The sequence below is a fragment of the Staurois parvus genome, unplaced genomic scaffold (genome assembly GCF_062004578.1).
Source record: "Staurois parvus isolate SC_StPar_1 unplaced genomic scaffold, SC_StPar_1.0 ptg000541l, whole genome shotgun sequence".
Taxonomy (NCBI): Eukaryota; Metazoa; Chordata; class Amphibia; order Anura; family Ranidae; genus Staurois; species Staurois parvus.
The window spans coordinates 693427-717660 of NW_028318337.1; the positions used below are offsets into that span (position 1 = coordinate 693427).

General features: G+C 45.4%; 1 protein-coding gene across 2 annotated transcripts; it reads left to right on the top strand.

The window, feature by feature from the left end:
• Window positions 1-526: 526 nt before the first annotated feature.
• GAMT (guanidinoacetate N-methyltransferase) lies at window positions 527-24234 on the top strand. Of its 2 annotated transcripts, none has more exons than XR_016315034.1 (6): window positions 527-781; window positions 10390-10535; window positions 17860-17923; window positions 19564-19631; window positions 22968-23207; window positions 23794-23932. XR_016315034.1 is itself a non-coding variant. In XM_089690745.1 (6 exons), the coding sequence occupies exons 1-6, from the start codon at window positions 610-612 to the stop codon at window positions 23932-23934; spliced, it is 702 nt and encodes a 233-aa protein (XP_089546871.1). In that variant the 5' UTR covers window positions 530-609; the 3' UTR covers window positions 23935-24234. The 2 variants fall into 2 exon arrangements, 1 of the variants encoding a protein (XP_089546871.1); XM_089690745.1 differs by having other exon boundaries at window positions 530-781; window positions 22968-23078; window positions 23794-24234.

Consider the following 24234-nt stretch of genomic DNA (forward strand, 5'->3'; position numbering starts at 1 on the left):
TAAATTTATGAGGAAATTTGATTTTTTTGAATTTTTATACTGGACATGTTTAATAATCCAAAATATTGTTTATTTTTTTTTCAAAATTGTCACTTTTTTTTTATAGCGCAAAAAAATAAAAAACACACAGGTGAACAAATACCACAGAAAGAAAGCAAAAAATGGCCTGGTCAGGAAGATGGGTAAATCCTCTGGAGGGCAAGTGGTTAAAGATCTTAATGATACCTATATGGCCAGCATACAATCGTTGGTATATATTTTTTCCTTTTGACAGATGTTAAATTATTTTATAATACAATCGAGAGCTTGGTATATACAGTATTTTTTTCCTACATAGAATGCCAGCATATAAACCTTTCCAGTTCAGCTTCAGGGATACTTTAAAACCTCTCCTGCCAGCAGTTGTCACTTTCCCGTGTACCCAGCAGGATCCAGCTCGGCCACGCCCCCCCCGGTAGATGCGCCCCCTTGACACCCTTTCATCCATGTGCTGCCAGACACGCCCACTGCCCTGACTCCTATAACCTCAGAGCCGGGCAGCCGTTCTGTCTCTGCGTCCTGCTCTGCTCTCCTGTTCGCTGCTTGACTCCCAGCTCCTAGTCCCCAGCCATGTCCTCAGATAGGATCTTCACCGACGGAGAGAGCTGCAAGGCTGAGTGGCACAATGCATCTGCGGGCTACAATGAGGCTGACACCCACCTGGAAATCCTGGGCAAACCGGTCATGGAAAGGTGGGAGACCCCCTACATGCACAGCCTGGCTGGGGTAGCTGCAAGTAAAGGTAAGTTGTCCTGGTTTATGTTCTCTAATTACTATACAGATGCAAATGGAAAGGATTTACAAAACAAGGGGTATCTTATTATGTGTTATAATTTGCAGTAATATCATTCTATGGATCTGTAGGTTGACATGTACTCTTCATGGCATGTCCATTGCCTACTCTGCCAGGGCTGTATAGTAGACACTAACGCTAAGTGCTACATTAGTTTGTTCCCTAAGCAGGACCAGCTACTTGTACCCCAAAAAATATAACATTTCACCCCTTTTAGCACACATCCTCTATCACCTCAAATGTTCTACCCTAGCATAAATCCCTCCAACCCCAATTCCTAGCACAAGTCCCCCTAAATCACCAAATCACCAAGGCCGAGGGGCTCGCTTCTACTCCCGGCCCTCACATACCCCCTCCAATTTACCCTTTCAAGCACAAATTCAACCCCAGTCCCCATCCCCAATCCTACCTCCTAGCACATCCCCTCTCCTAGCACAAATGACCCTCCTCCAACCTCCCTCCTGGCACATTTCTATCCAATCTCCTAGCACAAATGCCCCTCCTCCAGCCTCCCTCCTGGCACATTTCTATCCAATCTCCTAGCACAAATGCCCCTCCTCCAGCCTCCCTCCTGGCACATTTCTATCCAATCTCCTAGCACATCTCCTCTCCTAGGACAAATGCCCCTCCTCAATACTCCCTGGCACATTTCTATCCCATCTTCTAGCACATCGCCAGAGGCGTCCCTAGGGTTGGTGTCGCCCGGTGCGGTAACACTTGGTGACACCCCCCTCCGACGATCCCCACAGAATGGATCGGATCTGCAGATTGAGCATAATGGATCGGACTCCGAGGTCTCTTGTAAACAGATACCAATGTAAGGGGCTCACTTCTACGCCCGGCCACCAAGGCCGAGGGGCTCGCTTCTACGCCCGGCCACCAAGGCCGAGGGGCTCGCTTCTACGCCCGGCCACCAAGGCCGAGGGGCTCGCTTCTACTCCCGGCCACCAAGGCCGAGGGGCTCGCTTCTACTCCCGGCCACCAAGGCCGAGGGGCTCGCTTCTACTCCCGGCCACCAAGGCCGAGGGGCTCGCTTCTACTCCCGGCCACCAAGGCCGAGGGGCTCGCTTCTACTCCCGGCCACCAAGGCCGAGGGGCTCGCTTCTACTCCCGGCCACCAAGGCCGAGGGGCTCGCTTCTACTCCCGGCAACCAAGGCCGAGGGGCTCGCTTCTACTCCCGGCCACCAAGGCCGAGGGGCTCGCTTCTACTCCCGGCCACCAAGGCCGAGGGGCTCGCTTCTACGCCGGGCCACCAAGGCCGAGGGGCTCGCTTCTACGCCGGGCCACCAAGGCCGAGGGGCTCGCTTCTACGCCGGGCCACCAAGGCCGAGGGGCTCGCTTCTACGCCGGGCCACCAAGGCCGAGGGGCTCGCTTCTACGCCGGGCCACCAAGGCCGAGGGGCTCGCTTCTACGCCGGGTCACCAAGGCCGAGGGGCTCGCTTCTACGCCGGGCCACCAAAAGCCAGGGCTTGCCTCCGTGCTGACTGTCAATGTGTCTTCTAAATGAACTATGAAGGCAAGGGGTCACCAAAATGTTTTCTGTTTGTTTCTGATCAATATTATTTGTTTCATTTAATGATCCTTCCTAAATGAATCTTGAGCAAGTGGGAAGTTAGATAAAACCCATTCTTTAGTCTTTTATATAAGACACTCTATAACCTAATGTAATGTGTGTAAGATACAGATAAACATTTTCATTGGGGGTTCCTTAAAACGTGAAGCTATTTTTAGGATTCTTCCATAATTAATAGGTTAAAAGATGGTATTCTTGAGAGAGAGTCCTCGATACAGGCTTGCTGTACAGCAATGTGTTGGATGTCTCAGAATAGCTGTTTTGTATGCGTTACATTTGGTGACAGCTGGATGCTGGAAGGAGGGGCATTAGGCCTGCATGCTCTTTTTTTAGTCCTTCCCTAGCTGGATAACTTTTTGTGTCTTGATTCCAAGTATGGAGCACATAACTGAGAATCCTGCATTGCTGTGGATTCTTCACGTCTGTGGAAGAGCAATGCTGACACTCTTACACCAAAAGAAACAAGTCACGTCTTTAAAAAATGCTATTGTACTAGGATGCCAGGAAAAAAATGCTGGCTGTGTCCAGGATGGGGAATATATTTGTCCTAGGTTTAGAGCCTGTTCACACCAGAAAGTGGTGCAGGAAACCTGCACATTCAAAACGCACTGCATTTGCAATCTGGAGCAGGTGTCAATGTTAAGTTAATGCACCCCAAATGCAGATTGCAAACACTGCGTTTGCCTGCACTAAATCACATGGTACAGTAGTATCATACAATCTGGTTGTTGTGTGTTTTTTAAAGTAGTGCATGCACTACTCTTGGTGCAGTCTGGCACAATTCTAGCCCATTCAAATGAATGGGCTGAAATCATATTGCACCTGGATCACGTGTGAATCGCACAAGAACGAGCTGTATGTTTCTGTGCAATTCATGGTGTGAACCGGCCCTCAGGCGGCATGCAGACTATTTTTTTTTCTGCTGTGTAATGTGCATGCTGTGCTGGCTGAGAGGTTAGCAATTCCAGCTCAAGCAGGTCTGAGTATTATGGACTCTGTAAGACCCCTTTCACACAGGGCGGACTCTGGCTGTAATCCGCTTGCTCAGCAGGGGATCTGTCTGTTGATCCCCGCTGAGCAGGCAGATGACTGGTCTGTATTCGCTCTGCTTATGCCCACTTTGCACTCTGGCTGTTGGATGTAAACGGACTGCCTGTCTGTTTACACCTGACTGCCATCTGATCCAAATTGCTGGATGGAAGGAGAACAAATCCCCATCTATCTGTTTTTGGCAGATTGGATGTAGGCGTGTGTAAATGGACACATGTCCACCTCTCCATTGAGGAGAATGGAGGTTCCAGTAGGGTCCGTCTGAGAAACAGACAGGCGGAGCTGATTGGAATGTTTGTAAGAACCCCAGTCTGCTTGGGGTGGATGCTCTACCTTGGAACCCCATTTTCTATGCATGGCAGACTGGGGAGTAGAAAACCACCTGTGTGGTGGGTGTAGAGGCTAAGTTCACCTTTCTGAACGTCTGATTCACACAGGTGCAGTACGGATTGAAGCTCAGGTTTCACAGCCAATTGATACAGTAAGTGGGCAGGTTTAGAAACGGTTCCCGGTAGAAGTCAGTAGCCTGTAATCCGCACCTGAACCGGACTGCACTGCTCAGAAATTGTACAGGACTCTTTTTCAATCCACACTGCCAGTGTACCGGACTTGTGTGAACAAGCACCACAGGAAGCAATGTTATTTCACATATCATGCAGATTGGTTGCGGTTCAAACTGTATTAGGGTTAACGTGTAACATTTTCAGCACGCACCTCATTCCGCATGATGGCTGATAGTTCTCAATGAACTATGAGGGTGCTGGTGTGTGCTCTTGTAGTTCATTGATGTTTCTGCCCTCAAGTAACTGCAAGCCTATACTGGAGGTATTGGCAGACAGCTATTCTGAGAGTCTACAGGAGCCTGGCATTGTACTTGCTACCTGCTGTTAACTAGTTTGCCCAAGCTGGCCTAAAAGAAAATTTCCTATATCTGAGGCTCCATCTCCTATCTTCCCCTGCCTTCTGTATGCTGATATAGCAGTGGTTCTCAACCTTTCTAATGCCGCGACCCCTTAATACAGTTCCTCATGTTGTGGTGACCCCCAACCATAAAATTATTTTCGTTGCTACTTCATAACTGTAATTTTGCAGTGGGAGGAGTAGTGCCACGTCATTGGTGTCAGTGGGAGGAATAGTGTCCCATCACTGATGTCAATGGGAGGAATAGTGCCCCATCATTGGTATCAGTGGTAGGAATAGTGCCCCATCATTGGTGTCAGTGGTAGGAATAGTGCCCCATCATTGGTGTCAGTGGGAGGAATAGTGCCCCATCATAGGTGTCAGTGGGGGGAGGAATAGTGCCCCATCATTGGTGTCAGTGGGGGGAATAGTGCCCCATCATTGGTGTCAGTGGGAGGAATAGTGCCCCATCATTGGTGTCAGTGGGAGGAATAGTGCCCCATCATTGGTGTCAGTGGGAGGAATAGTGCCCCATCATTGGTGTCAGTGGGAGGAATAGTGCCCCATCATTGGTGTCAGTGGGAGGAATAGTGCTCCATCATTGGTGTCAGTGGGAGGAATAGTGCCCCATCATAGGTGTCAGTGGGGGGAATAGTGCCCCATCATTGGTGTCAGTGGGGGGAATAGTGCCCCATCATTGGTGTCAATGGGAGGAATAGTGCCCCATCACTGGTGTCAGTGGGAGGAAAAGTGTCCCATCACTGGTGTCAGTGGGAGGAATAGTGCCCCCATCATTGGTGTCAGTGGGAGGAATAGTGCCCCATCGTTGGTGTCAGGGGGAGGAATAGTGTCCCATCGTTGGTGTCAGTGGGAGGAATAGTGCCCCATCATTGGTATCAGTGGGAGGAATAGTGCCCCCATCATTGGTGTCAGTGGGAGGAATAGTGCCCCATCGTTGGTGTCAGGGGGAGGAATAGTGCCCCATCATTGGTATCAGTGGGAGGAATAGTGCCCCCATCATTGGTGTCAGTGGGAGGAATAGTGCCCCATCGTTGGTGTCAGGGGGAGGAATAGTGTCCCATCATTGGTGTCAGTGGGAGGAATAGTGCCCCATCATTGGTATCAGTGGGAGGAATAGTGCCCCCATCATTGGTGTCAGTGGGAGGAATAGTGCCCCATCGTTGGTGTCAGGGGGAGGAATAGTGTCCCATCGTTGGTGTCAGTGGGAGGAATAGTGCCCCATCGTTGGTATCAGTGGGAGGAATAGTGCCCCATCGTTGGTGTCAGTGGGAGGAATAGTGCCCCATCGTTGGTGTCAGTGGGGGGAGGAATAGTGCCCCATCATTGGTGTCAGTGGGGGTAAAAGTGCCCCATCATTGGTGTCAGTGGGGGGAATAGTGCCCCATCATTGGTGTCAGTGGGGGGAATAGTGCCCCATCATTGGTGTCAGTGGGAGGAATAGTGCCCCATCACTGGTGTCAGTGGGAGGAATAGTGTCCCATCAATGATGTCAGTGGGAGGAAAAGTGTCCCATCACTGGTATCAGTGGGAGGAATAGTGCCCCAACACTGGTGTCAGTGGGAGGAATAGTGCCCCATCATTGGTATCAGTGGGAGGAATAGTGCCCCATCATTGGTGTCAGTGGGAGGAATAGTGCCCCCATCATTGGTATCAGTGGGAGGAATAGTGCCCCCATCATTGGTGTCAGTGGGAGGAATAGTGCCCCATCATTGGTATCAGGGGGAGCAATAATGCCCCAACATTGGTGTCAGTGGGAGGAATAGTGCCCCATCGGTGGTATCAGTGGGAAGTATAGTGCCCCATCGTTGGTGTCAGTGGGAAGTATAGTGCCCCATCGTTGGTATCAGTGGGAGGAATAGTGCCCCATCGTTGGTGTCAGTGGGAGGAATAGTGCCCCATCGTTGGTGTCAGTGGGAGGAATAGTGCCCCATCGTTGGTGTCAGTGGGAGGAATAGTGCCCCATCGTTGGTGTCAGTGGGAGGAATAGTGCCCCATCGTTGGTGTCAGTGGGGGGAGGAATAGTGCCCCATCGTTGGTGTCAGTGGGGGGAGGAATAGTGCCCCATCGTTGGTGTCAGTGGGGGGAATAGTGCCCCAACACTGGTGTCAGTGGGAGGAATAGTGCCCCATCACTGGTGTCAGTGGGAGGAATAGTGTCCCATCACTGATGTCAGTGGGAGGAAAAGTGTCCCATCACTGGTATCAGTGGGAGGAATAGTGCCCCCATCATTGGTATCAGTGGGAGGAATAGTGCCCCATCATTGGTATCAGCGGGAGGAATAGTGCCCCATCATTGGTGTCAGTGGGAGGAATAGTGCCCCCATCATTGGTGTCAGTGGGAGAAATAGTGCCCCATCGTTGGTGTCAGTGGGAGAAATAGTGCCCCATCGTTGGTGTCAGTGGGAGGAATAGTGCCCCATCGTTGGTGTCAGTGGGAGGAATAGTGCCCCATCGTTGGTATCAGGGGAGCAATAGTGCCCCAACATTGGTGTCATTATTTTCGTTGCTACTTCATAACTGTAATTTTGCAGTGGGAGGAGTAGTGCCATGTCATTGGTGTCAGTGGGAGGAATAGTGTCCCATCACTGATGTCAATGGGAGGAATAGTGCCCCATCATTGGTATCAGTGGGAGGAATAGTGCCACGTCATTGGTGTCAGTGGGAGGAATAGTGTCCCATCACTGATGGGAATGGGAGGAATAGTGCCCCATCATTGGTATCAGTGGTAGGAATAGTGCCCCATCATTGGTGTCAGTGGTAGGAATAGTGCCCCATCATTGGTGTGAGTGGGAGGAATAGTGCCCCATCATTGGTGTCAGTGGGGGGAATAGTGCCCCATCATAGGTGTCAGTGGGGGGAATAGTGCCCCATCATAGGTGTCAGTGGGGGGAATAGTGCCCCATCATTGGTGTCAGTGGGAGGAATAGTGCCCCATCATTGGTGTCAGTGGGAGGAATAGTGCCCCATCATTGGTGTCAGTGGGAGGAATAGTGCCCCATCATTGGTGTCAGTGGGAGGAATAGTGCCCCATCATAGGTGTCAGTGGGGGGAATAGTGCCCCATCATAGGTGTCAGTGGGAGGAATAGTGCCCCATCACTGGTGTCAGTGGGAGGAAAAGTGTCCCATCACTGGTGTCAGTGGGAGGAATAGTGCCCCATCATTGGTGTCAGTGGGAGGAATAGTGCCCCATCATTGGTGTCAGTGGGAGGAATAGTGCCCCCATCATTGGTGTCAGGGGGAGCAATAGTGCCCCATCATTGGTATCAGGGGGAGGAATAGTGCCCCAACATTGGTGTCAGTGGGAGGAATAGTGCCCCATCGTTGGTGTCAGTGGGAAGTATAGTGCCCCATCATTGGTGTCAGTGGGAAGTATAGTGCCCCATCATTGGTGTCAGTGGGAGGAATAGTGCCCCATCGTTGGTGTCAGTGGGAGGAATAGTGCCCCATCGTTGGTATCAGTGGGAGGAATAGTGCCCCATCGTTGGTATCAGTGGGAGGAATAGTGCCCCATCGTTGGTGTCAGTGGGAGGAATAGTGCCCCATCGTTGGTGTCAGTGGGAGGAATAGTGCCCCATCGTTGGTGTCAGTGGGAGGAATAGTGCCCCATCGTTGGTGTCAGTGGGGGGAGGAATAGTGCCCCATCGTTGGTGTCAGTGGGGGGAGGAATAGTGCCCCATCGTTGGTGTCAGTGGGGGGAATAGTGCCCCATCATTGGTGTCAGTGGGGGGAATAGTGCCCCAACACTGGTGTCAGTGGGAGGAATAGTGCCCCATCACTGGTGTCAGTGGGAGGAATAGTGTCCCATCACTGATGTCAGTGGGAGGAAAAGTGTCCCATCACTGGTATCAGTGGGAGGAATAGTGCCCCCATCATTGGTATCAGCGGGAGGAATAGTGCCCCATCATTGGTGTCAGTGGGAGGAATAGTGCCCCCATCATTGGTGTCAGTGGGAGGAATAGTGCCCCATCATTGGTATCAGGGGGAGCAATAGTGCCCCAACATTGGTGTCAGTGGGAGGAATAGTGCCCCATCGTCGTTGGTATCAGTGGGAAGTATAGTGCCCCATCGTTGGTGTCAGTGGGAGGAATAGTGCCCCATCGTTGGTGTCAGTGGGAGGAATAGTGCCCCATCGTTGGTGTCAGTGGGAGGAATAGTGCCCCATCGTTGGTGTCAGTGGGGGGAGGAATAGTGCCCCATCGTTGGTGTCAGTGGGGGGAGGAATAGTGCCCCATCGTTGGTGTCAGTGGGGGGAGGAATAGTGCCCCATCGTTGGTGTCAGTGGGGGGAATAGTGCCCCATCATTGGTGTCAGTGGGGGGAATAGTGCCCCAACACTGGTGTCAGTGGGAGGAATAGTGCCCCATCACTGGTGTCAGTGGGAGGAATAGTGTCCCATCACTGATGTCAGTGGGAGGAAAAGTGTCCCATCACTGGTATCAGTGGGAGGAATAGTGCCCCCATCATTGGTATCAGCGGGAGGAATAGTGCCCCATCATTGGTGTCAGTGGGAGGAATAGTGCCCCCATCATTGGTGTCAGTGGGAGGAATAGTGCCCCATCATTGGTATCAGGGGGAGCAATAGTGCCCCAACATTGGTGTCAGTGGGAGGAATAGTGCCCCATCGTCGTTGGTATCAGTGGGAAGTATAGTGCCCCATCGTTGGTGTCAGTGGGAGGAATAGTGCCCCATCGTTGGTGTCAGTGGGAGGAATAGTGCCCCATCGTTGGTGTCAGTGGGAGGAATACTGCCCCATCGTTGGTGTCAGTGGGAGGAATACTGCCCCATCGTTGGTGTCAGTGGGAGGAATACTGCCCCATCGTTGGTGTCAGTGGGAGGAATACTGCCCCATCGTTGGTGTCAGTGGGAGGAATACTGCCCCATCGTTGGTATCAGGGGGAGCAATAGTGCCCCAACATTGGTGTCAGTGGGAGGAATAGTGCCCCATCGTTGGTGTCAAAGGGGGAGGAATAGTGCCCCATCGTTGGTGTCAGTGGGGGGAGGAATAGTGCCCCATCGTTGGTGTCAGTGGGGAGAGGAATAGTGCCCCATCATTGGTATTAGTGACACCAATGATTGGGCACTATTCCTCCCACTGACACCAATGATACTTACCTTGCTGACCCCTGCTCCAGCCTGGGCTCGCTCGCTCCCTCCCTCTCCCATGGTACAGACACTTACCGGTCAGATGTCTTCCTTCTCCGGCCGCTCTCCTCCTCTTCACTCGCTCGATCTTCGCGGTGCCGCTCGGCTCCTCCTTTCCAAGCTCCACCTCCTCGCCGGTGATTGGCCGCCTGTGTGCCTCTCCTGAGCTACAGTTCCGGCGGCCAATCACCGACGAGGATTGATCCCGGGGGTGTGTCCGGATGACAGGGACTGCATGTCATCCCGCCCACACCTGGAGACGGACAGAGGAGCGGTGTCTCGGTTCCTAAGGCCATCGGAAATATGTGTTTTCCAATGGTCTTAGGCGACCCCTGGGAAAGTGTCGTTCGACCCCCAGGTTGAGAACCGCTGTGATATAGTGACAACTTTTCCTTACAGTTTATTATGTCATTGGTTTCTAAATGTCTACCATTTTTGCAACTTATTGTTTTGTTTTCTTTTCTTTTTTTTTATATACGGCACTTGTGTACGCAGTTTATTTTCTTGTCTTTCCATCAGTACATATTCTGTATTATTCATCGAAAATCTTGTATGTTTTATTCCTGTCGGTCGATGCATCTGTTTTTGACTGATTCTTTGCTGTTATCTATTCTATAATAAAATTCTTTGTAAAAGAAAATTTCCTACATCAACAAGTGCACTATATAAGCTTTATGTAGCCTCAGCTACATACAGTGCTTTCTTCCAGCTGTGGGACACCTAGAGCAAAACTGAGTCAGTCTAAGCTGCACTCAGGCACTCATAGGCAGCTTTGTATTCTCTGATAACAAAATAGATGACCTGATGTAGTAGTGTATTGCTTTTGGTTGTAAAATATTTGCTTTCTTTAACCTGTTTCATCAATTATAGGAGGCCGAGTGCTAGAGATCGGCTTTGGCATGGCAATAGCAGCCACTAAGGTAGAAGAATATAACATAGAGGAACATTGGATTATAGAATGCAATGATGGAGTATTCCAGCGGTTACAGGAATGGGCCAAACATCAAACACATAAGGTAAAATCATACAATGTGCTCTATATACAGTGGGTAAAATCAGTATTGAACACGTCACCATTTTTCTCAGTACAGGCATACCTCTGTTTACAAATTTAATTCGTTCTGCGGGACTTTTCATATAGCGAAAAATTTGTACACCGAAACGTCGTTTCCCATAGGAAGGAATGCATTGAAAACTAATTAATCCGTTCCGGAGGTCAGAAAAAAGTAAATGCTACTAAAATACTGCATGAGTTATTTTATCAAGTCATGTGGTATTTTAGTAGTGACAACCATGTGTTAATGTTTCAGCTGTTAGCGGGGTTCCCCACTGACAGCTGAATATAAAAGAATTTCCGGCAATTTAAAAAATTTAAAAAGCTTTGTGGGGTCCCCCCTCCCATCCATACCAAGCCCTTCTGGTCTGGTATGGATTTTGAGGAGAACTCTCACGCCAAAATTTAAAAAAAATGGCATGGGCCCCCCCAAAGCACCTTGTCTCCATGTTGATGGGGACAAGGGCCTCTTCCCCACAACCTTGGCCGGTGGTTGTGGGGGTCTGTGGGCAGGGGGCTTATTGGAATCTGGAAGTCCCCTTTTAACAAGTTTTTGGTTTCAATTTGTTAGAGTATCTAAATCTTCTAGTACACCTAACACTTCCCTGCCCCAGACTAACAATGCTGCTGTTCAAAGGAGCCCCCTGTGCTCCTTCATCCAGATTGGGGCACTGTAATACAGGAGGATTGTTACTGACCAGATCACCAGGTAAACACAGCCTAAAAAGGAAACTGTATGTAGCTACCACATCTCATGATTGGTAAGCTGCAATATATTACATTTTTGATTTTTGAACCAACCCATTCATTTTAAAATAGGAAATGGAAATGAGAGGAAAACATTTGTTTGTGTGTATGTATAAACATTATAATTATTTTTTTTTAATGTTCTCCCACAACCACTGTTCTCGGGTGCATAATGGGCCTAGAGAGGTGGGGGTGGAGAAGTGGCAATACACTGATCTTCCCAGTCAATAGCTGTGCAGGGGGGCTGTAAACACAAATCTGATTATTGGAGGAGAGCAACTGGCCTTATTCACACAATTTGATGGTACAACAGGCATATATCAGGAATATGAAATGTTGGGTAACATTCTTTAAGTCCGTTCATGGTATTTATTTAAATAAAATATATATATTTTTTTCTTTTTCACATTAGTCCCTGCCCTCAAAGAGCGTACAATCTAAGGTACCTAACTCGCATTCATACATACACATACTAGGGCCAATTAACCTACCAGCATGTCTTTGGAGTGTGGGAGGAAACCCATGCAGGCACTGGGAGAACATGCAAACTCCATGCAGGTAGTATCATGTTTAGGATTCAAACCAATGACCCTAGTGCTGCCAGGAAGAAGTGCTAACCACTTAGCCACTGTGTATGTAAAATGTTTCTTCTTTCAGTGAAGTGCAGTATTGTACAATATTGTAATTTAATTGCTGTCTTAAAGTGGAAGAACAGCCTAACTATGGCTGTTAAAAAATGTTCCCCTCCACCATCCCAATTATAGCAGCAATAAAAACTTGACAGGTTCTGATACTTATCCACTCTAATGGTTAGAAAAACATTTAGGTTGAAATTGAGTTTTAAACTATAACTAGTATAAGCAAAGACAGAGTACACAAGAACGTTTGAGTCATAATTGTAGAATTTTTTTTTTCATTTGTGTCTAATGAATCATAATGAAGTTATAAAAGATCTACATGTGGATATAAAAGCAGATAAGACATCTAATGGCAGAGAAATGTTCATTTCAATTGAGTATCTTTTATATGTAGAGCCAGAGAGAAGAAAAATGGAGGTTGTTTCTGGTCGGTGGCGTGGCCACCCACAGACATTGGACAGAGAAGGTTCCTGTTTGACTGTAGCAGAATTGGGTAGATGTTATCTAGCTCTGGGTAGAGTTTCTCAGGTGGAACTCCAGCAAAAGGTAGTGGTGTGTTTGGGCTTTTTTTTTAATTTGTTAAACTTGCTTAGTCAATGCTTCACCAGACAGTGACAGGCCATGGGTTTAGGGCCCCCATACACATATCAGCCTGCTTTTGATCACTTCTTGTTGTGGGTATTTCTAGGCTACCCACAATATCCCCAACCCTGCTGTGATCTGAAAGCCTGATGTGACACTTGAGTGGTTTTGTCTAGTGGTATCCTTGTGAGGTTCATGAAAATTTTTCTAAAACCAAGCCATGTACAGTTGTGTTCAAAATAATAGCAGTGTGTTGAAAAAAAAGTGAATACAGCTCAAAATCCTTCTAATAGTTTGTATTTCCATACACACAAATGCATTGGGAACACTAGACTGTTCAAAAAATAGCAGTGTTTGTATTCTTCTTTACAAACTAAAAAATGTTTGAAGATTTTGCTTTCCTTTGAATCACTTAATTATTAATTTAGTTGTAGAACCACTGTTTCTGAGAACTGCTGTACAACTGTGTTGCATGGAGTCAACCAACTTCTGGCACCTGTGAACAGGTATTCCAGCCCATGATGATTGGACTACATTCCACAGTTCTTCTCTATTTCTTGGTTTTGTCTCAGAAACTGCATTTTGATGTCACCCCACAAGTTTTCTATTGGATTAAGATCCGGGGATTGGGCTGGCCACTCCATAACGCCATTTCAAGGGCATCTCCTCTTCAGCATAAGGCAGCGTGACCTCTTCAAGTATTCTGATGTATTCAAACTGATCCATGATCCCTGGTATGCGATAAATAGGCCCAACACCGTAGCATGAGAAACATCCCCATATCATGATGCTTGCGCAACCATGCTTCACTGTCTTCACAGTGTACTGTGGCTTGAATTCAGTGTTTGGGGGTCGTCTGACAAACTGTCTCCGGCCACTAGACCCAAAAAGAACAATCTTACTTTCATCAGTCCACAAAATGTTGCGCCATTTCTCTTTAGGCCAGTCAATGTGCTCTTTGGCAAATTGTAACCTCTTCAGCACGTATTTTTTTTCAACTGTGGGACTTTGCGGGGGCTTCTTGCAGATAGCTTGGCTTCACATAGGTGTCTTCTAATTGTAACACTACTCACAGGTAACTTTAGACCTTCTTTGATCTTCCTGGAGCTGATTGTTGGCTGAGTCCTTGCCATTTTGGCTATTCTTCTATCCATTCGAATGGTAGTTTTTCGCTTTCTTCCACGTCTTTCAGGTTTTGGTTGCCATTTCAAAGCATTTGCGATCATTTTAGCTGAGCAGCCTATCATTTTCTGCACTTCTTTATATGTTTTCCCCTCTCCAATCAACTTTTTTAATCAAGGTATGCTGTTCTTCTGAACAATGTCTGGAACGACCCATTTCCCTCAGAATTTCAGAGAGAAATGCACTGTAACCAGCATGTACAACATTTGCTGCCTTCCTTCCTTAAATAAGGGCAATAATTGCCACCTGTTTTTCAAAGAATGAACGACCTCATTAATAGAACTCCACACTGCTATTATTTTGAACATACCCCTTTCAATTAGTGATTCAGTTACACAGAATCAACAGCATGCATGTCATGACTGTTGGATTTCTATTACTCTACTACACCTGCTAGTAAATTATTTGCCATGTAGAAATATCATTTCTACCAAAAACAGTGATTGATCAGGTTAGTGATGTCTGACTGCTATTATTTTGAACACAACTGTATATGCTGTTTCTTTTTGTAGGACCAGTCGTGATTACCCTTGGCAGGTACTGGTAAATATCTGCACATTTGTAGCTAGCCTAAGGTCTTATGTATACTGAACGTTTGGCCCCGATTATATTAAACCCATTTACACAGATGCAATGTCCACTGACATTTTGGGAAGTATTCGCCCAGGGATGACTGCTCGAAGCATAGACTCCTTGCATTCTGGGCATTTGTTCCTGGGCACATAATACCATAAAAAGTTATTAGCACTCCGTGCACCAACCAGCTTTCAATGGGCTGTTAGCAGCAGAACTTGGCAGTGCACCTCTGCCTTCTGTCTGCACCTCAATGCTAGAGCAGGGTCTCTGAACCAGGGTTCTTCCAGAGGTTGCCAGGGGTTCCTTGAGCAACAGGCAATTTCTGCCTCTCAGAGAAGTTCCCACTGACACCAATGATCTTTTTATTTATCTGTAAGGGGGTAATTCTTCCCAATGACCACAAGTGTAAGGAGCATTCTTCACACTGACAATCACACTAATGTATTATGATTTGTAGATTGTAATTTATAGCAGGGGTTCCCTGAAGTTATTTCAAGGGTTCCTCTGTGTTGAAAAGGTTGAGAGGGCTGAGCTGGAGTGTCATACATTGGTGTTTAACACCCAGAGTGCATGAGGCCTTAGTTTGCTATAAATACATTGATTTCCTCTCATTGAGAACTGTGGTCTGAACCAAGAGTAATTGATCTATCCCCTTCTTTTTTTTGTTTCTTTCCTTTTTTTTTCTTTCTTTCCTTCCTTCTGTTTTCTTTCTTTACTTCCTTCTTTTTTTCCTTTCTTTCCTTCCTTACTTCCTTTCCTTCCTTACTTCCTTTTCTTTCTTTCCTTTCCTTCCTTCTTTCCTTCCTTCCTTCCTTCTTTTCTTTCCTTCCTTTTTTTTTTTTCCTTCCTTCCTTTTTTTTCTTTCTTTCCTTCCTTCCTTTTTTTTAAAAAAACTATCTACACTAGGCTATGATACTAAAAGTATGTCCTAGGTTGTAAGCTCCGAGGAGCAGGGCCCTCCTATCCCTCTGTATTGTTGCTGTATTGTTGCTGTATTGTCTCCCATTATATTGTAAAGCGCTGAGCAAACTGTTGGCGCTATATAAATCCTGTATAATAATAGTAATGTCAGCTGTTAACTATTCTATTTAGTGACTGCTGAATACCTGAACAAATCTTGAAACTTAATGGATTAGCTCTTTCAAGAAGGCAATAGAAAAATTTACTTTTGGTGTGTGTGTTGGAGGAATGCTGACAGGGCCACCCACAGCTTGAATAACTGCTCAATCAGCCAAAATGTGAGCAGTATATGGCCAGCTTTAGGCACAGTGTGATTGATAAAAATGAATGCAGATAAGGGTAGCAAGCCAGCGTGCATATGGTAGGATCACATGTTTATGGAGTGAGGCTGTAGAAGGTCCCAGTGTAGAAATGTGTGTGAACTAGATTCATGGATGCAGGTATTCATAGGTAATGCTTACAGGAAAATGTTTATATCTAGAGTCAACAGATTACGACCAAAGGGCACTAGCAGTAGGTAAGAGTAGGAAATGCACTGTCAGCATAGAAAAAAAATCTTGCATGCAATGGGAAAGCAGAGCATTATACAAGATTTGAAGTTTATTTTAAACCAAAACTTTGCTTCTAAGTTTGGATAGAGGTGGAAGTTGCCGTGTCTCATTTTGAAAGCTTTTGATTCATTTCCTGCATTATAGGCAGAACAGAAAGTGAGAATCTCTCTAAAGTGAGGTAAATAACTTCCTTGATATGTCACAATAACCTGACAGGAGTTCTAACCCCTCACCATTTTATCCAAAATTTTATTTAAAAAAAATTTAAATTTAGGTACATTTATAATGGATGCGACCTCAAAGTGGCAACATATAAAAGATAATATGTAAATTAAGCTTAAAGCGGATTTCCATCCAAAAGGGGAAGTTCCGCATTAAAGATTGGTCTCCCACTCCTCATTAAGGATTGGCACCTTTGCGGAGCTGGAACGGGTACCCAAATTTGATAGGTACCCGTTCCCACTTCTGCTGCGATCGCCTTGGCGATTGGAAGTGGAAGTTGTCCTCCTTCTCTACCTTCCCGTAGACTTGTGGGACACGTGACAGGCCATTCAGGAAGCGCAGCGCTACTCTCGCATGCGCAGTGGGCACCTGGCTGTGAAGCCGCAAGCTGTCACAGCCGGGTGCTCACACTGAAGATGCCGGCTTCCTGGAATACAGGACGATCAGTTGAAACAGGCTGCGGATCGTGGGACAAGTGAGTGGCAGTTTTTGTAGCTGCTGACTTTTATATTTTTACAGAGTGAGTGGAACTCCGCTTTAACCACTTGCGCTTAAGAAGGTTTTACCCCCTTCATGACCAGGCCATTTTTTTCGGCACTGCATTATTTTTAACTGGCATTTGTGCAGTCCTGCAGTGCTGTACCCAAATGAAATGTTGTTTTTTTTTTTGTTTTTTTTTGTTTGTTTGTTTTTATTATAGACACAGCAAACAACTGAATTTTTGAAGAAAACATTATTTTTTTTTACATTCCGCTATAAAACATCCAGTAAAAAAATAAAATTTCCTCAAAAATTTAGGCCAAAATATATTCTGCTACATGTCTTTGATGGGGAGGGAAAACAAAATCCCAATAAGTGTATATTTATTGGTTTGCATGAAAGTTATAGCATCTACAAACTAGTGTGTGTGTTGAAACATTTATTTAATGATTATACTGGTAATGGCGATCAGTGATTTATAGTGGGACTGTTGCAGCGGGCATTTTGACACTGGGTAGGAACTGACTAAATGACACTGACATCTCTTATCTATTGGTGATCAGTGCTAGTAATATACACTGTAATATACACTGCCACTGTACTAATGACACTGGCTGGGAAGGGGTTAACATTTAGGGTCAATCAAAGGGTTAACTGTGTGCCTACCAATGTTTTCTATGTGCTGTTTTACTAAGCAATGTGCCAGTTTTTATTTCCTGCTTTGCAGGGAGGAAAAAGGGCACATTGTTGCTGTCTTTAGAGAACCCTGTGTTTACCAACACAGGGCTCTGTTCTGTCATTCGCCCTAGCTAATCAGCAGGTTCCAGGCATAAATCATTGGCCAGGACCTGCTGTTCGGCATGTGCTGTAGTAAATGATGGCACAGCATGGGTGGCGCAAGCACACGTACCCTGCCCGGAAGAGCCGAATCGTGATCTGGCGCAGGGAGGCTGCTCTGCTCAGTATAGCTGCGGTAGGCAGCCTAGAAGTGGTGAAAGACAAACTCATATTCTGCTACACAACACAGCCTTGTCTGTTATGGCAGGAGCACTGATTTTTCTGTGCCGCAGTTCGGTACCCCTTACATAGTTAAACTGGTGACCTGACTTGTCTGTACTGCAGTTAAGTATTACAGCTTAGTCACCTCCCTGTTTGCAGTCTGTGATTGGATAATAAGGGAGCAGGTGCATACTGAAAAGTTTTCCCCCTGCTCTCTTCTGCTGTCTGTGTAATCCTTGTCAGCACATACACAAGCACCACACCCAATTGGCTCTACTGCTGACCTCCCTCTCCTAGTTCTGCTGTTCAGTAAACATACACAACTGATCTTATTGGTTTGATTTTATAGATCGTCCCACTGAAGGGGCTTTGGGAAGATGTAGTGCCAACATTACCAGATGGCCACTTTGATGGTAAGTTATTGTGAAACTATTCACCGGGCAACATTTGTTTCAACGTTGACACATTGTTGAAGATTTACTAAAACTGGAGCACTCAAAATCTGGTGCAGATCTGCATGGTGGCCAATCCAGCTTCTAACTTCCTTCTAACAGCTTGTTCAATTAAGCTTTGGCAAAAAAAAACTGGAAGCTGATTGGTTTCTATGCACCACTGCACCAGAATTTTCACTCTCCAGTTTTAGTAAATCCCCCCCCATTGACTTTAAGTTAATGTTGTTATTATTAACCACTTCAAGTCCGGACACTTTCACCTCCTTCCAGTCCAGGCCAATTTTCAGCTTTCAGTGCTATCACAATGATAATTGCGTGGTCATGCAATACTGTACCCATATGAATTTTTTAGCATTTTTTTTTGAGACAGATACTTTAATTTGGTGGTATTTATTCACCACTGGGATTTTATTTGTTTCCTATATAAATGAAAAAGTCCAAAAATTTAGAAAAAAGTGTTTTTCTTAAAAAAATTGCAAATTAAATAAATAATATTTCTTCATAAACCTTGGCCAAAATGTATTCATCTATCTTTTTAGTAAAAACAAAAATAATCCAAATTAGTTTATAACCAAAAATTATAATTTTGTTAGATTATTAATTTTTTTTTAAGATACTGTCACCCTAGCAGTACAGTGTCACCATAGTGACACTGTACTGCTTGTGGGGGGTGAAGATTTTTTTTTTTTTTTTACACTGATTGCTTTTACACCCATAAACGCTGTAAAAGCAATCATTTCTCCTTCTCTCTGGCTGCATTCCTGCAGCCATTGAGAAATACTGTGCGAACTGTGATTGGTTACAGCTTGTCACATGGTACAAGTCTGTTGTGAATAGCCTTGTACCATGTGACCTCTGTGATCATTCACAGATTTCAAAGTAGTAAGCAATGATGTCAGGAAGTGACATCTTGTTTACTACTGTTCATTTGATCACTGATTGACCAGTCAGTGATCACATGAATCTGGACCTCACACAGAGGTCCCATACAGCGATCTGTGTTCCTCTGGACACAGCAGACTCAATCGCGTTGCTGCGCGCTCCCAGGGAGCGCGCACAGGCAGTGGATGCGGGGGGACATTTAGAAATGTTCACCTGCATTGGCAGCGCTCCTGTCAGGCCGTTTAAATTGACACTAAGCAATATCCTTCTTCTACAAAATAATCCATACACACCCACTACGTAATGGCTCTATAATTTGTTTTTCCATTAAATAATTTCTTGCTTTGTTTTCTGCCTCTGTGAGCTCCCTAATGTTTACTTTCCTCCTCACTTTTTTCTTTGTAGTAAGCAGTGCACACTAGTTGTGGTCATGCGCACTGCTCTATGCACACTACAAATACCATAGTCCCTAGTCTATCTCAGGAGTGAGCAAGAGAGGGTGACTACATTCCTACATAGAGTGGGACCATGGGGCATGAACGTAGCCACCCTCTAACATGACTTCCGGACACTGCAACAACAACAAAAAAATACTTGGAATAGGCTGAGAGCAATAGAAGGAAATGAGTTAGGAATGTTGTGGTTTTTGTTTTTGTTTTTTTCTTTAACCAGAATTTAGTGTCTTCACAAGATATTAAAATTGGCGTTTCTTTGTTCAGGAATTCTCTATGACACATACCCTCTCTCTGAAGAAACGTGGCATACACATCAGTTCAACTTTATTAAGGTAATTTTATATACATTTTAAAGGCAAACGATTACATAATGTATTGAAAGATGCTCACATTATAGAATCTTATTTTTTAATACATTACACAGAAGATGTATGAATGTAATGACTTGTATGCAAATCCTCTACCCAAACAGGTGAAGCTTGAATTGCTTTCACCTTTTAAGGAACATTACTTCACGCAAATGCAGATAGGATTTCACTGAATCTTATTATTATTATATAGGATTTATATAGCGCCAACAGTTTGCGCAGTGCTTTACAATATAAGGGAGACAGTACAATTACAATACATTTCAGTACAGAAGGAATAGGAGGGAGGTTACAATCTAAAGGAAGGGGGAGGTGATACAAAAGGTGATAGCTGCAGGGGATGATCTATGGAGTGTTTGTGAGTGTTTGTTGGAAAACAAAACTGGCATCTCAAAAAAGCTGGAATTCCTTCTTCTATTTCCTTCTAGCCAGCTTTTGTTTAGGTTTGTACAGATGGTGCCTTGTACAGTTTGCTGATTTTATGTTTACAAAAGTAAACTCAACTCAGGGCTAATGTACCACTCTTGCAGAATATTTACTTGTGGGTACATACCCTTAGCCCCCATTTGCACTTGAGCATTTTTTCTGCTGGTTTCCCTATGATTACACTCAACATATAAAATTCCATTTTTTCAGATTTTCCTGCTCACTCTGGTATGCTCAGTTGTTGCTTTTAATGTGTGCCGCAAAAAAAATTTTGTGACTGTAAAGGCGCAAGGTTTTTTACCTACATGCACTCTATGCATGAAGGTTAAAAAACCTTCTCTGTGCAGCATCCATAACCACCCTCCTCCCCCAACTCCCCTAATACTCACCTAAGCCCCCTCTTGACCCAGTGAATGTGCAGTGGAGCTATCTCTGGTATCCCAGGACTCCCTCTTCTCATTGGCTGAGACAGCAGTAGGAGCCATTGAGAGGGGGCGGGGCCAAGCCATGCCTCTGTGTGTGAATGGACACACGGAGCAGTGGGTGCCCCATAGCAAGCTGCTTGCTGTGGGGGCACCTGAAAGGAGGGAAGGGCCAGGAGAGCCTGCAGGGGACCAGAGAAGAGGAGGATCCGGGCCACACATAGCAGGTAAGTATAGACATGTTTGTTATTTTTAGAAAAATAAAATTTAGTATAGTTTTAAACTGTCTTTTATAAAAAGAAAAAAAATGCTTGTAAAATGCCAGCATTAAAAAATGGCAATAGCCAGGAATTGGCTTTGCTCAGGTGGGAATGCAGGTTATGGGTCCATCTAAACTTTATTAACACGTGTTACTTTAAGGAAACCTTATTATTTCACTGGAACACACTGCTATGCATTACGGTGCCATTCAAAAGAATAACACTACAATGCAGGTAACGTGTTGCCCCACACTACAGAAAAGATGTACATGGGTCCTAAAGCTGGCCATACATGTGTAGATTTTCGGACGAGAATATTCGTAAGAAAGTTCTTTGCACATTTGATGAATGCACAAATGTCATTTGAAAATTGTCTTTTGCTTTTAACATTCATTTTTAAAATTAATGTAATTTCTGAATGATACCCACATGCACTGGCCGAAAATTAGTTTTACGAGAGGTTTTCCTTCCTGCCCCTTTGAATTTTCATGTCACTGCTGTTGAAAACAAACATCAATTTGACCACATTAACTAGCTGCCGACCGCAGATAGCCGAATGACGGCTGCACTGCGGCCGGCCAGTTCTGAGTGGACGTCATATGACGTCCTCCCAGAACGCGCTCTCCTGCGCGCCCCAGGGGGCGCGCACCCGGCGATCTCCGTGATCGCTGTGTCCTACGGACACAGCTGATCACGTGATGTGGTAAAAGGCCAATCACAGCGGCCTTTTACCACGTGATCAGCGGTGTCCAATGACACGCTGATCAGAGGGAAATGCAAGTGCCGGTTCTCGGCTGCACTTTCCTCACGCTGTCAGATCGTGAGGAAAGTACTGCCGAGAAACAGTTGTCAGAGCGGGGATCAGCACCGATCATCAGGGCACTGATGATCAGTGCCCTGATGATCGGTGCCCAGCAGTGCCACACGCAAGTTCCGCCCAGCAGTGCGCCCACTAGCTCCGCCCACCTGTGCCCAGCAGTGCACCCACCTGTGCCACTCTGCAGTGTCACACACCTGTGCCCAGAAGTGCCACCTACCTGTGCCCAGCAGTGCCACCCACCTGTGCCACCCACCAGTGCTGCCCACCTGTGCCACCCACCAGTGCAGCCAGCAGCGCTGCCAGTCACTGCCACCAGTCCGTGCCCAGGGGTTGTGCCAGTCAGTGCCGCCAGTCAGTGCCCAGCAGTGATGCCAGTCAGTGCCGTCTATCAGTACCCATCATCAGTGCCGCCTATCAGTGCTGCATATTAGTGCCGCCTATCCGTGACACCTCATTAGTGCTGTCTATCAGTGCCGCCTATCCGTGCCACCTCATTAGTGCCGCCTATCCGTGCCCTTTAGTGCTGCCTATCAGTGCCCATCAGTGCCGCCTATCAGTGCCCATCAGTGCTGCCTCATCAACGCACATCAGTGAAGGAGAAAAAATACCTGTTTGAAAAATTTTATAATAGAATCAAAGAAACTTTTTTTTTTTCAAATTTTTTGCACTTTTTTTATTTATAGCGCAAAAAGTAAAGCGCCCAGTGGCGATTAAATACCACCAAAAGAAAGCTCTATTTGTGAGGGAAAAATGATCAAAATTTCATATGGGTACAATGTTGCATGACCGCGCAATTGTCAATCAAAGTGCGGCAGCGCTGAAAGCTGAAAATTGGCCTGGTAAATAAGGGGGTATAAGTGCCTGGTAGGCAAGTGGTTAACTATTAGAAAATCAAACTAATATTCTTGAAACAAAGATTCTCGGAACGAAAATCCTATACACGTATGGCCAGCTTAAGACAGGACCAAAGTTTTGTTTTTCAATACGTAATGGATTTAAACTTGATCAGTAACAGGTTCTGAAAAGCTCACAAAAACCACGGGACATAATTTAACTCAATGAGAGAACACGGCTAACCCACACCAAACCTATGGGTAAGCCGCGCTGCTCCTGCAGTTGTGTCTGACCGCACTGTGAAAGTGCTCGAAGGTTTAAAAATAGTTCATGTTGAGTGTGAGAATTTACTTCTTCTGCAAGGTACAATTGTTCTCATTCTATTGTCTGTAAATTTTCATTCAGGTGAACAGATCAAAATATGTTATTTCTGTTCTAGATGCTCATCTGATTTACCGTGATGCTGGTTTTAGAGCTTAGTTCTAGTCATTGCTATGCTGCATGTTTACTTGCTTAGCCAATTTATGTATTTCTGCAGGGTCATGCACATCGCCTTCTCAAGCCAGGGGGTGTCCTCACTTATTGTAACCTGACGTCTTGGGGAGAGTTTCTGAAGACCAAATACACAGATATCGAAAAAATGTTCCGGGTAAAGCAACAGTATTCTACTACTCAAATGCCGACACACATTGTTGTAAAATGCATGTCATAAAAGGCAATGTTAGAGAGAGGTCACATTTTTGTGCTGTGCTGCAGTACTTCTTTGAAAATGGCTCAGGTTTGTTCTTGCGTCTTCTTTCAAGTCCATGATGATGCATGTATGAGTTTAGCATGCCTAAAATGTTTAAAGACCATTGAAATATGGCTATAAGCCTACTTTTTTTTTTTTTCTCTCCTTTTCTTTTATTGGAAAATATGAACAATGCAAAATGCACTGAAATGTGTTAGCAATGCATGAACAGAAATGCAAACGTGTAACCCTAACCTAGTGCTATTGCTCAAACTAAAGTTACAAACTTATGCACATTGTCACTGTGGGGGTTTATTTACTAAAGCTGGAGAGTGGTTCACTTCTGCATAGAAACCAATCTGCTTCTAACCTTCGCTTGTTCAATTAAAATTTGTCAATAAAACCTGGAAGCTGATTGGTTTCTATGCAGAAGGGAGCCTGATTTTGCACTCTCCAGCTTTAGTAAATGAACCCCACTGTGTGTCTAGATTCCCAATCTGTTTTTTTTTCTAAATCATTCTTCACATAAAATGTTTGTTCCTTTTTTGCCTCTCATCATAACTCTGGTTGTACTACCTCATTCAGCTCTTTGAAACGATTACAGACTTTCATCTCTGTCCTCTTACGGTTATAGGAAACACAAACACCTAAGCTTATGGAGGCTGGATTCAAGACTGAAAATATCAGCACCACAGTAATGGACCTAATACCCCCTGAAGAATGTAGATACTACTCCTTCCCCAAGATGATCACACCCACCATTATAAAGGCCTAAGAAGACAAAGGATTCTCCCATCTTTACACTCTCTCCCCCACATTGCCAGCCGGCTGCCTCACTGACAAACTGGGATTCAGCATTTTATAATGGAAGTGTCCCCTTTGATTTCACCATAGGTGACCGTCCAATAGTTATCAGTGAGTTGACAGCCCCTGGTTTTATTCCCAGTATTAAAAGACCTAAATTACACTACAGTGCAGTTTACTGTTTGCAATAGACTTTTTGCACTCTAGGTATATTGTCATTATAATGTGAATTTATGTGGCGTGAATGCACAATAAAGTTATTTGATTTACA

Excerpts from the sequence above, each read along its gene's own strand:
- GAMT (XM_089690745.1), top strand. The coding sequence starts at position 610 with ATGTCCTCAGATAGGATCTTCACCGACGGAGAGAGCTGCAAGGCTGAG. Across the intron at positions 782-10,389 it reads TGGGGTAGCTGCAAGTAAAG|GAGGCCGAGTGCTAGAGATC; the intron begins GTAAGTTGTCCT and ends CATCAATTATAG. Across the intron at positions 23,079-23,793 it reads ATATCGAAAAAATGTTCCGG|GAAACACAAACACCTAAGCT; the intron begins GTAAAGCAACAG and ends TTACGGTTATAG.